The sequence below is a fragment of the Staurois parvus genome, unplaced genomic scaffold (assembly GCF_062004578.1).
Source record: "Staurois parvus isolate SC_StPar_1 unplaced genomic scaffold, SC_StPar_1.0 ptg001145l, whole genome shotgun sequence".
In the NCBI taxonomy this organism is placed as follows: Eukaryota; Metazoa; Chordata; class Amphibia; order Anura; family Ranidae; genus Staurois; species Staurois parvus.
Genome location: NW_028318941.1, coordinates 244,170 through 258,087, shown reverse-complemented (window position 1 = coordinate 258,087; position 13,918 = coordinate 244,170). Strand labels below are relative to the sequence as shown.

Genomic DNA, 13,918 nt, shown 5'->3' with positions numbered 1-13,918 from the left:
TCTCTGGCCATCCCTTGTATTATGTCTGCAGTCTCTGACCATCTCTTGTATCATGTCTGCAGACTCTGGCCATCTCTTGTATTATGTCTGCAGTCTCTGACCATCTCTTGTATCATGTCTGCAGTCTCTCAAATGTGGCAAATGTCTGGCAATATAAGAGAATCCAAGATGGCCGCCGGCCTTTCTGACGGCCTCAACGGTATGACGTATACAGCTAGGCTCCTCCCAATGCCAGAGGGGCCTTTGAAGACGTGCTCGGGCACGAAATGTGTTGGAAGGAGCCTAGCTGTGTATGTCACGCCGATGAGGCTGTCAGGAAGGCCGTCGGCCATCTTGGATTCTCTTGTATTGCCAGACATTGCCAGATGTGAGAGCATTCATATATTTACCTATCATTCAGCTGTACATTTAATAAAGTACTGCACTGTCAAGTACCCTTTCTGGCTTGTTATTTCACGAGCCTTTTAAGGTGGATATCTACAAATGCCTTCTGCTTCTCTATTCCATTGGTCATGTACATCTGAGGAGATGTCCCTGGAGAGTGTGCGTAAGGTCCGTTAATCAACTTGTATGCTGACGTGTGCCAGATGATTGCCTTTGGTCCTATCCACATCCATATGACCATGACGGGATATACCTTTTTACACAAATGCGCATAAAGATTGCGCTTCTGGTTAGTGCATTCACATTACCAATTTTCCAGTCACCTAGTCAAAGAACTCAGGGAAACGGATTACGGCCTCATTGGACTTTATATCTACCACCAAAGTCACATGACTATATTTGTATTTAGTACTGCTTCTACTATTTATACGTCATATTTGGATGATTCACTTTGCTTTCCCATCTACGCCTATTGGCGCTTGCACATACTTCACTTTAATAATTATTTTAGCGCTGCATCTTTGTTACTATGTTATACTTAATGGTTTTGTACAGAGCAGCCACAGTCCTCCTCTTCTCAGGCCGGCATTGCTGGGGACACTTGTGCATACTTGCTCCCAAGCCCCACTCTAAGTGCCGTTCACATATATTCCCCCTTCCTTTAGATTGTAAGCTCCACGAGCAAGGCCCTCACATTCCTTCTGTACTGAAATGTATTGTAATTGTATTGCCTCCCTTATACTGTAAAGCGCTGCACAAACTGTTGGCGCCATGTAAATCCTGTATAATAATAATAATATATGCGGATTGGATGCAGTGTGAACTGCATCCAATCCGCATACCCTGTGAAAAAACATTGCTTCCTATGGTGCCTGTTCACATATGTCCGGTGTACTTGCGGTGAGGATTAATTTCGGTTTTAAAAAGAGTCATGTCTGATTTCTGAGCAGTGCGGTCCGGTTCAGATGCGGATTGACTTCTATGGGAACCATTTCTAAGCCACATATGTGTGAACAAGATAAGACCCTGAGCTGATCCTGTCCTAAACCTGATGTAAACCTGTGAACAACTACTGTATCAATTAGCTGTGAAATCTGAGCTTCAATCCGCACCGCACATGTGTGAATCCGCTGGAAGGCTCCGTTCACACCTATGCAGTTTGCTTTTTTTCTGTCTTGTAGTGCTTTTCGCAGTTCGTTTAGCATTTTTCTACACATGTTTTTGGCGCGATTCTGCCACAATTTGCATTTTTGTCCAGCTTTTTTTTTTTTTTTAAGTGGAATTTTTTTTTTGCTGGGCAGAATAAAAATGCAAAACGTGGCAAAATCGTGGCAATGTCTGCAGATTCTCCATTGAACTCTATTGTAGCAAAAATGCATGCTGCTTTTTGCTTTTAAAAAAATCCCTGACCCTTTCCAAAAACGCAGCAGCTCAAAAAAGAACATATACAAGAAAAATATTTAAAGAGAAAATATTTTAGCGGCGCATGCATCAATATCAGTTTCTAAATGAAATACGAAAAAAAAATCCAAACGTTTCAGTCCATTCCTGTGATCACCACGTGACAGAAATCATAAATATTTCATAAAAATAAATCACTTAGATCATCCGATAATCACCACGTGAATACTTGTGCCAAAAAGTAATATAACTCTGTGTGGTGCTCGCCTCTCAGGTGTGCACTCACCAAAATATGTTGCCTCCCACTCTCATGGTTGGCATACTGAGCTTTGGTAACTAATCCTCCAGGGACCATAACTCCCTTCAACCTGTAGTACTGGACTCCTAGGATAACCGTTCCCGATCTCCAGGGTTAAAAGAAACTTCCTTCCAATACTCCACTTATAATATATCACATAGAAGATAAAAGACGAGAGCCCCACATGGTGCAGTACCACTTAAACACTTCATTCTCCACAATAGGATACTACTTACAAAATGTAAAAAATATTAAAGCCCAAAGAACAAAATCACTGTCGTAGCCACCGCTACTACACCACTACTACATGGCTACTTCAGTTATCTCCGCTATCTTCTGGGTGCCTTCAGTAGTGTATTTAGATTTTGCCCTAGGCAACACAGAAATTCTGCCCCCCCCCACTCCCCAATGAGAGAGCGAGAGAGTTCAATAAGTGTGTGTGTGTGTATATATACAGGTGAAACTCGAAAAATTAGAATATCGTGTAAAAGTTCATTTATTTCAGTGCAGCAACTTAAAAGGTGAAACTAATATATGAGATAGACTCATTACATGCAAAGCAAGATAGTTCAAGCTGTGATTTGTCATCATTGTGATGATTATGGCTTACAGCTCATGAAAACCCCAAATCCACAATCTCAGAAAATGAGAATATTGTGAAAGAATTATCTTCAGGACCATACCCTTTCCATTTAATCAAATATTGGGGTAGAAGTAGAGGGGCGGAAGAACGTCTTTTTGAGGTTATCGTCAATATAATCCTTTAGTGCTTCCAGCTCACGCTCTGATAGCGGGAAAATCCGACCGAAGGGGATCTCAGCTCCCGGTAGTAGCTGAATCGGACAATCGTAAGGCCTGTGAGGTGGAAGGCTGTCTGCACCGCGCTTGCTGAAGACGTCTAAGAAGTCGTGATAAGCTGCTGGAACTAACTGGCCTACTTCAGTATCATTTTCCAGGCACAGCAGGGGCCCGGACGGAGCAGGAACTTGAGGAAAGCAGTGCTCATGGCAGTAGGCTGAGTTAAAGTGCACTTTACCAGATACCCAATTTATGCCGGGGTTATGGGCCTGTAACCATGGAATTCCCAGGATGACGGAGAATAGCGGGGACGAAATGACATCAGGCAGGGTTGACAGCAGACATTTTAGCAGGCAAGGTTGGCAGAGACTTACTTGATTTTGCAGGGCAGTTTCGCACGTAGTGCCCAGGTTCTCCGCAGTAGAGGCATAGGTTGCCCTGTCGTTTCCGCTCTTCCGGAGTGAGGGTGGTACGTAGTAACCCAATCTGCATAGGTTCTGACCCGTCAGAACTGGGTGTGGTAGAATTGGTTGATGCCATACTTGTTGGAGGTGGTGTCCTGGACAGCATCCATGTGGAGCGAGCTTGACCTGCGGATCTCTGCAGCCTTCGTTCCCTGAGTCGGCAGTCAGTCTGAATAGTCAGCTTGATAAGTTCCTCCAAGGTACTTGGTACTCCAACCCGAGCTAGCTCGTCTTTCAGGGATTCAGCCAGACCCAAGCGAAATTGATAGCGGAAGACAGCGTCATTCCAGCTGGTATCAGCGCTCCAGCACCTGAACTTGGTTACATAGTCCTCAGCTGCCCTACGACCCTGCTGGAGAGAGTGGAGCGCAGTTTCTGCAGATGCGGATCATTGGGGGTCATCGTATAGTTGCGCCATAGCTTCAAAAAAGCTGTCTAGGGAAGACAGTTTGGTATCTGCTTTTTCCATTAACCACTTGAGCTCCTGAGGATTTACCCCCCTTAATGACCAGGCCTTTTTTTTCTGTTTGGCGCTGCACTAATTCAAATGATAATTGCGCGGTCATGCAATGCTGTACCCAAACGAAATTTACGTCCTTTTTTTCACACAAATAGAGCTTTCTTTTGGTGGTATTTTATCACCTGTGCGCTTTTTATTTTTTGCGCTATAAACAAAAAAAACACGAAACTTTTGAAAAAAAACAATATCTTCTACTTTCAGCTATAAAAAATATATCGTAAACTCAAAGTTAGTCATAAATTTAAGCCAAAATGTATTCTGCTACATGTTTTTGGTAAAAAAAATCCCAATAAGTTGCTTTGTGTGAAAGTTATAGCGTCTACAAACTATGGTATAGATAATTTGAAATTTACACAGCTTTTACTTTCTGACCGCCCATCACATCTCTTGAGGTGCTAAAATACCAGGATAGAACAAACACCCCCAAATGACCCCTTTTCGGAAGGTAGACACCCTAAGCTATCTGCTGAGAGACATATTGGGGTTTATTTACTAAAGCTGGAGAGTCCAAAATCAGACTCCCTTCTGCATAGAAACCAATCAGCTTCTAACCTCAGCTTGTTCAATGAAGCTTTGGCAATGAAACCTGGAAGCTGATTGGTTTCTATGCAGAAGGGAGTCTGATTTTGGACTCTCCAGCTTTAGTAAATAAACCCCATTGTGTCCATGGAAGATTTATTTTTTTTCCACAAGTTTCTGGAAAATGACAAAAACTTTTTTTTATTTACACAAAATTGTCATTTAAATGATTTATTTCTTGCACAAGCCATGGGTATGGAATTACACCCCAAAATACATTCTGCTACTTCTACCAAGTATGAGGATACCACACGTGTGACACTTTTTGGGAGCCTAGCCACATACAGGAGTCTGAAATCCAATGACCACTTTGAAAACCTGAAGGTGCGTAACTTCTTCATTTCACTTCCCCAATACCTATCACAGTTTCGGAGGCCCTGAAATGCCAGGATAGCACCAACCCCCCCCCCCCCCCAAATTACCCCTTTTTGGAAAGTAGACACTCCAAGGAATTTAAAAAGAGGCATGGTAAGTATTTTGCAGATCTCATTTTTTCTCACAAGGTTTTGAAATATAAAAAAGAAAAGAAAAAATATGTTTTTGTTTTTTTCTTCATTTTACAAACACTTGTGGCAACAAATGAGATCTGCAAAATACTTACCATGCTTCTTATCAAATTCCTTTGGGTGTCTACTTTCCAAAAATTGGTCATTTGGGGGGGTTTGGTGCTATTCTAGCATTCCAGGGCCTCCAAAACTGTGATAGGTAGTCAGGAAGTGTAATGAGGAAATAAAGCCCTTTAAAAGCCTGAAGGTGCTTATTGGATTTTGGGGTCCTGTACTTGGCTAGACTGCCAAAATGTCTCTCACCTGTGGTACCCCCATACTTGGGAGAAGTAGCAGAATGTATTTGGGGAGTAATTCCACATATACATATGGCTTGTGTGAGCAATAAATTATTTAAATGACAATTTTGTGTAATTTTTGTTTTTTTTTGTTTTTTTTTGTCATTTTCCAAAAACTTGTGGTAAAAAAATAAATTCTTCTATTGATTCAACATGCCTCTCAGCAAATAGTTTGGGGTGTCTACTTTCCAAAAAGGGGTCATTTTGAGGGGTGGGGGCATTTTATGCCCAGCATTAGAAGTTTATGCCACACATCACTCACTCTTCTAACCACCTGAAGACCAAGCCTTTTCTGACACTTTTTGTTCACATTAAAAAAATCAGTATTTTTGCTAGGAAATTAAAGTGAACCCCCAAACATTATATATTTTTTTAGAGCAGACACCCTAGTAAATAAAGTGGTGGGTGGTGCAATTTTTTATCTCACATATTACTTACACAGCGATTTTTCAAACACAATTTTTTTGAAAAATATACACTTTTTTTAATTTTAATGCACAAAAACACAATATATTGACCAATTATTTGGTATGATATAAAAGATGATGCTATGCTGAGTAAATAGATACCAAACATGACATGCTTTAAAATTACGCATGCCCTGTGCAATGGCGACAAACTGCATACATTTTTAATATCTATAGGCAACGCTTTAAAAGCCTTTACAAGCTACCATTTTAGGTTTACAGAGGAGGTCTAGAGCTATAATTACTGCCCTTGATCTGACGTTCGTGGCGATACCTCACATGCATGGTGCAATCGCTGTTTCCATACTGGCACAGGGTCAACGCTCACGACCGCAGGTGTGCGAGTGCGTGGATGGGCGAGGGTCCTTTTTTTTTTTTTTTTTTTTTTTTTTTTTTTCTGATTTACTTAAATATTTTTACAGTGTCCCTTTAATTTTTTTTTTTAATCACTTTTAATGCTATCTCAGGGAGGAGGAGGAGGGGGGGGGCATTTTCTCCCGCTGCTTGTAAAGGCAATCTTGCAGCTAATTAACCACTAGGAATGCTTTTACATGAAAACCCATTGCCGGCTGAAAAAAATGATACCAGGATGATGCCTGCAGCTGCAGGCATCACCCTAGTATAACCATTCAAAGTCCAGTGATGTACCAGTACATCGCTGGTCCTTGTTGGGTGTATATGCTATGTTCTTTTTTTCTTTATGCAGCCTGTGGGCTGAATGGAAAAAAAAGAGAAGAAATCTCTGCCAGAAAAAGTGTGTGGTATGCCCACCATTAGAAACCTCCCTGCATCCACCCACTTCTAATGGTGGGCACACATGAAATGTGCCAACAAATATAAAATATATATGTCGAAGCATAGGGGCCATCCACCCACTGGCCACCCCAGGCCCTCATGCTTCGGCATATATGCTCTTTTTTTAACTGCAGATGAAAAATCTCATCCAAAAGCGCTGCCCACGCTGATTTATGTCTATTCTGAGAGCAAGTCCCTGTTGCTGTCAGAATAAACAGGTCAGTGCTGCAGCTGAAAGCATTCCTGCAAACAGAAATGGTTAACAATAAAACAGTAACAATAAAACAGTAAAAGTAGAACACTCACAAAAATGGCAACAACACTAACTATTTTTGGTTTTTCAATTTTTTTATTTTTTTGGGGGGGAATTGTACTCTTAATTTTTTTTTTTTTTTAACTTTTTTTTTCAAATTTTAAACATTTTTAAAACAGATGGTCGGGTCTCTCCAAATGCGATAGCCAGTTTCCTGACTACCTAACATCTTTCGAGACCCTGTGTAAATATGTCCTGAACTGTGCCGTGCTGTACCCTATACTAATAGTTCACTAGTGTATGGTAGAGGCGGAAGCAGGGCTTGACGCAGAGGCCAGGTTGGCCAGGACAGGAGGGACAACAATGGCGGCTGTCACGCCTAATTCCACGTTTGCTGTAGACAAATTTTTTGGGGGTCTTCTTTGGGTTGGGGTACCAGGAATGGTATCGGGAAAATGTGTCTCATGCAGTCGGCTAACTGCATCTGGGATGGGGGTTTGGGGTGCAGCACCTTCTGGATACAAAAGGGCCCTGTTGATCTCTAACTGGAATTTTAGGTATGATCCACTATGTCCAGTTGCTTTGTAGAGAACAAAAGCGTTATATACAGCCAATTGAAATAAATAAACAGACACTTTTATGTACCAGCGTCTGGTTTTTCGGGAAACTAAGTACGGCTTCATCATCTGGTCGTTGTAGTCCACCCCTCCCATGTTAAGGTTATAATCGTGGACACAGAGGGGCTTCTCAACAACACCAGCTGCCGTGGTAATTTGGACAGTCGTATCTGCGTGAATGGAAGACAGGAGGTAAACATCCCGTTTGTCCTTCCACTTCACTGCAAACAATTCTTCGTTTCTCAAGCAGGCTTTTTCCCCCTTTCTAAGACGGGTATTTACAAGCCGTTGGGGGAAGCCCCAGCGATTAGATCGCACAGTGCCACATGCGCAAATTCCCATATTGAACAAATGTCTAAATAGTGGCACGCTTGAATAAAAATTGTCTACGTATAAGTGGTACCCCATATGGAAAAAGGATGACACCAAGTCCCAAACTATCTTGCCACTGCTCCCCATGTAGTCTGGGCATCCGGGGGGCTCCATGTGACTATCTTTTCCCTCGTAAATCCGAAACTTACATGTCTAGCCTGTTGCCCTCTCACAGGTCTTATACATCTTGACCCCATATCTGGCACGCTTGCTGGGGAGATATTGTTTGATTACAAGGCGGCCAGAAAATTGAATGAGGGACTCATCGATGCAGATGTTTTTATGGGGAGTATACACATCTGCAAATTTTTGGTTAAAGTGATTTACGAGGGGCCGAATTTTGTGGAGCCGGTCAAATTCAGGGTCACCCCGAGGATGACTGAGTGTGTTGTTGTAGAAGTGCATAAAATGCATTATCGTCTCATATCTATGCCTGGCCATGGCAGCAGAGAACACAGACATGTGAACAAGTGGGTCTGTGGACCAATACAACCGCAATTAATTTTTTTTATTAATGCCCATGTTAAGGGTTAGGCCCAAAAAAACTTTAAATTCGGAAACCGTAATGGGTTTCCATGCGAATGGTCTGGCAAGATTTGAATTTGGGTTGGCGGCGATATATTGTCGTACATATGAATTGCTTTGATCCACAATGAATGCATAAAGATCATCTGTGAAAAACAGCTCAAAAAAATCAAGGGGAGTATTTAAATTTGCTGTTTCCACCTGAATTCCGAGTTGGGCAGTGAATGGGGGAAGTAAGTGTGCTGCAGAATTTGTGGGCTGCCAATCAGGATTTGCAAGCACATCCAGAAGGATACTAGGGGCTCTACGGGCCATGCCTGAGGCTCACTCTGGAGAAGGGAGATCACAAATCCCACTTTGGTTTCTTCTAGCAAAAAGGTGCGAGGTTGCAATGCAAAATATAACCCGCATGCATTCCGAAAGGCTCTGAATTTGTGGCGGTCGCAGAAAATCTTTCTGGCGTAGGTACCCTAGGTTCAGGAGGCAACATCATCACAGTGGGACTTGCCACGGCTCCTGGAGCGGCAGTTGGAGGGGGTGGAGCTGAGGTGCTAGCAGCGGAGGACGGTGGAGATAGGGCCTGAAAACGATCCTCTCTCTTTCTCCCTCTCTCTCTCTCTCTCTCTCTCTCTCTCCCTCTCTCCTCTCTCCTCTCTCCTCTCTCTTTCTTCCTCTCTCTTTCTTCCTCTCTCTTTCTCTGCTGGTTGGATGACGAGGGAGAGCCCGCAGAAGACAGCAGAGCTCACCTCCTCTGGGCTCTTTCCACTCTGCCACTCCTTTCCCTGCTCCAGGCTGTCCCCTGGTCCTATCTCGTCAGCTGCTGGAGGGAGAGGTACACAACCATCGCTCTGCAACTGCCCTCCCCCCCACCCCACCACATCGATGTTCCTGCTGTCCGCCTCTGTTCAAAAGGTCCCTTCTTCCGGGGACAATGGGGCGGTTCTGCCCCCTAAAAATGGCCGCTCTAGGCAAATGCCTTGTGTGCCTCGCGGTAGATACGTCCCTGGGTGCTGTTCTGAACTACTGTCCTTCTGCATTCTGAACACTGGAGGTCGTTCGCTCAGCACAGGCGCCATTCAAAGAATACATTGCATTTTCTCAATGAATGCAAAGCATTCTATGATTGGACAAGATGGATAATGTGATATCATCATCCCTCCACCTGTTACGTAAAGCCGTGGAAACGCTCCTTTGGTACTATCAGGTCATCGTCGTGTTTCTTCTTTAATGTAGAGTTTATTCTAATCACTGAAAAACAAAGAGAAATGCATCAATGTTTCTGACTGATGCAGAAATTGCCGACCACCCCACGCTCCCCCCATTACACCTGCCCTTTGTTTATTTACTTGGTGATCCTACCAGTGACACACCTCTTGTGCTAGGGTGACAACGCTCACTTATTGCCCTGTATCTATGGAGGAGCAGTGTTGTCACCCTTGCCTGTTTCCTTGGTTTGAACTACAAACACCTGCCCCTCTGTGACATAGAGACAAGGAGAGGGGCAGGTGTTTGTAGTTCAAACCAAGGGAACAGGCAAGGGTGACAACACTGCTCCTCCATAGATACAGGGCAATATATGAGCGTTGTCACCCTAGCACAAGAGGTGTGTCACTGGTAGGATCACCAAGTAAATAAATAAAGCCAGAAAAAAAGAAAAGTCATAACAAGCTTCCATATATTCAGTTTTGGGTGTGGATAAGCTATAAGCAGGTCTACGCTATGCACCCAATCCATACACAATCCTCATCCCCAATATTAAACAGAATCCATTCAGAAATTATTCCAGACCATATGATTGTGGAGTGACTCCAAAATCATAGACAAATGTGAAAATTCTGTTTTAGCTGGTGAAGACATGCTTGCCGGTGAACATTTTCCCTCCCCCTCCAGTATAATGAGTCTCCTCCTTTATTCAAATACTTACCAATCCAAAGTCAATTTCCTCCAGTGGTGGTCTCTCCTCTAACTTGTCCCAGTTGAAGGTCTTGAAGAACGTGTGACCTCTGAGGTTGTTTACTTGGATCTTTCGTCTTTCTTGGTCGATACATAAGAGCTATAAAAGAGAATGAAATAACGTAAGGAACACTGAAAGAACAATAATAATACCTGAACAATAGAACTTTCCACCCCCTCCATTTAATATTTGATTCTGACATTTACATGTTTTCGCTTCCTTCATTTGACTTTTAAGCGTCGGGATTGGATTGAATCATAGCATAGGTCTCTTATTTGTGTAACTCATAATAGTTTTTAATAACAATTAATTATTAAAGTGATACTAAAGCTAAAAACATCTTTTATCTTAATGCATTCCTTGCATGAAGGTAAAAAAGGTTTTCTATTCCTCTGTCTTCCCCCTCTTCCTGTGCTGCTTTGTTTACACATACAATATGGAGCTATTCCTCCCACTAATACCAATGATGGGCACTATTTCTTTCACTGATATAAAAGATAGGGCACTATCCCTCACACTAATACCAATGATGGCGCCAGTATTTCTCTCTCTGCTGACCACAGGCTTTGGGGGAGATTTACTAAAACTGGAGCACTCAAAAGCTGATGTAGCTCTGCATGGTAGCCAATCAGCTTTTAACTTCTGTTTTGTTCAATTAAGCTTTGGGAATAAAACCTGGAAGCCGATTGGTTTCTATGCAGAGTTGCACCAAATTTTGCACCCTCCAGTTTCAATAAATAACCCTCACCGTGTAATCTTTTTAGTCTCACTGACCACCAAGCCTGAGAAATTGTTGAAGGATAAGTTTACCTTTGGAAACATGTTACATGTGGCACCTGTTTTTAGGCTGGAATATGCAAGGTATTCCCACTGCTGCCTCCCACTTTCCTCTTTCCCTGTGACAGCAGTACGGACAGAAGTTCCCCATACCAGCTGTCACTTTTGAAAACAGGAGTCCCGCAGGGCCACTTCTTTCAGACCTCTGTGAATGAATGAACTACAAGTCCCAACTTCCTTTGCAGCTGTCTGTAGTGCTCAGTGAACTACCACAGTGCTGTTGAGCACTGTGGTATTTCATTGTCCTGTCGTTGTATTTGCTTGCCCGTACGAGCACACAGGTACACTGAGAGATTTGCAGGAGTCCTGCATGGCCCCAGCGATCTGCTGATCGAGGGTGCAATGCTTTCTAGGCTCCAAAAAAATTAGTAAATTTACCTGTAAAAAGGAGCTTTTAATTTTTTTTCAAGTGAACTTATCCTTTCATTCCACTAATGCTCGGGCACTTTGTACTCGCAGCGGCTACAGACTGGCCTTTTAAAGTCTGAAAGACAGTAAACTGGCCCTTTGTTTAAAATATTTAGAGACCCCGATCTTCATGAATGTGTGCAGTTAAAAATGTAAAATTGTATTTTCTAAAATCCTACATAGAATCTATATACTCTGGAAAGGATGTTGTCCCTTACAAATAGCTAAAGCTCTGCGTATACTTACTCTTTCTATGAGGTCACGGAGGTAATACTTGATTTTCGTTGGATAATAGGCCTTCGTGGAAAGCAGTGCGTTCAGCCTTTGATTAACGGACAGGCATATCCCGAAAGGGCGTTTGCCTAAAGCCATCTCGTACACTATTATCCCCAGTGAGAAGTAATCAATCACGGTGAAATATGGAATGCCTTGAAGTACCTGTAGAAATATAACGGAGAGAAAGAAGTATGAGAACATTTTCGGATCAGGCAGAGGATGACTCAATGTTGACATATGTGATGTAGGAAGCCTCCCAGTAGTCCCAAAATCATGCTCATAGGACATCAAACTGGGGCAGAGTTTGTGAATATTGGCGGTGAAGCTTAAAGTGTATGTATAGTCAAAGCGTATTGTTTTTTGTGTTGGATGGAGTAGACAAAATAAACTGGAGTGCCAGTCTTATTTATTTGTTTGGTTGGTGTTTGGTCAGAACTTCCAGGTTCTGACTGAACCCAAGTTCATCCCTGGTCAACATGACAAGTAAGGAGAATTTGCCCTGTATAAAGGTGTGTTGACCCCAATAGCTCAATGTTCACAAGCGTTAAAGTGAGTACAGCCGATGAGCAGATACTGAAGCTCTTATCTTATTTTCATGTCTCAGTTGGGTCCTACAAATTAGTTCCAACACTGCTGCTCAGAAATTCCCACCTTTTGGGGATATGGTTCTGGCCTTGAAACCCACTGAAAACGACTAGAGCATCAGTGGAAAAATTCTCCATAGGGGTGCACCCCTTTAACATTTTTACATATGTAATAACGATAATTGGTGTATCTGAATAAAGATGACCACTAAGTCTAATATCAGGCGGGTAGCAGGGTACTTACTTCTGGGGCCATGTAAATTATCGTCCCGGCTAAACCTTTTATTCTTTTTTGTTCTGTGACACCGGTCCTCGATAAGCCCAAATCGGTGATTTTAGCATGTCTTTCGTGGTCCAATAGAATATTAGCTGGCTTGAGATCTCTGTAATGAAAAGGAATGAATGGTTAAGCATGCATATCAAGTTTATTAAAGATGTAAAGAAATACAATTCAGTTTCTTTTAAATTTGCCTTCAGTAGGATCTTTGTTATTGAATTCCCAGCTTCATCCATCTGCTATATTCATTATGAGGAGTTATTACTCCTCTACTTGATTTGTTTTGTTAATAGAATGTGGCATGAGCCCTGAGACTTCTGCAGCAGATGGAATGAGACATCATGGAAGGCTAAGTAACTGGGAACTCTGGTAGAAATTGTTCCTAATTCAACAAACAATAAACCAAGGGTGATTTCTCCAGTATTATTTACCCATAAATAAATAAATAAAAAGAATTCAGGTGGAGTGAGCCGTTTTATACTCTTTTACAGGGGTTTACAAACTTTCTAAATAAAGGGCCCATTATCTTGTCCTTCAGACTTTAGGGTAGCCAGACTGTGGCCATTGGAAGTAGAAATTGTCCTGGCATCAGTGGGAGTAACAGAGCATCTTTGGCATTAGGGGGAGGAATAATGCAGCATCATTGATGTCAGTAGGAGGAATAGTGACCCATCATTGGTGTCAGTGGGATGAATAATGTCCCATCATTGGTGTCACTGGGAGGAATAGTGCCTCATCATTGGTATCAGTGGTAGGAATAGTGTCCCATCGTTGGTGTCAGTGGGAGGAATAGTGCCCCATCATTTGTATCAGTAGGAGGAATAGTGCCCCATCATTGGTATCAGTGGGAGGAATAGTGCCCCATCATTGGTGTCAGTGGGAGGAATAGTGCCCCATCATTGGTATCAGTGGGAGGAATAGTGCCCCATCATTGGTATCAGTGGGAGGAATAGTGCCCCATCATTGGTATCAGTGGGAGGAATAGTGCCCCATCATTGGTATCAGTGGGAGGAATAGTGCCCCATCATTGATGTCAGTGGGAGGAATAGTGACCCATCATTGGTGTCAGTGGGATGAATAATGTCCCATCATTGGTGTCACTGGGAGGAATAGTGCCCCATCATTGCTGTCAGTGGGAGGAATAGTACCACATCATTAGTGACACTGGGAGGAATAGTCCCCTATTGTTGGTGTCAGTGGTAGGAATAGTGCCCCACCATTGGTGTCATTGGTAGAAATAGTGCTCTGTTGTTAATGTCAGTAAC

The 13,918-nt window shown here is 42.6% G+C and overlaps 1 protein-coding gene across 1 annotated transcript; it reads right to left on the bottom strand.

The window, feature by feature from the left end:
- Window positions 1-10,229: 10,229 nt before the first annotated feature.
- Window positions 10,230-12,647, bottom strand: LOC149439244 (protein kinase C delta type-like). Its single transcript, XM_089659265.1, has 3 exons — window positions 12,621-12,647; window positions 11,763-11,954; window positions 10,230-10,370 (listed from the first exon to the last, which is right to left on the bottom strand). Exons 1-3 carry the CDS (start codon window positions 12,630-12,632, stop codon window positions 10,230-10,232), a joined length of 345 nt encoding a protein of 114 aa, XP_089515391.1. The 5' UTR covers window positions 12,633-12,647.
- Window positions 12,648-13,918: the final 1,271 nt, after the last annotated feature.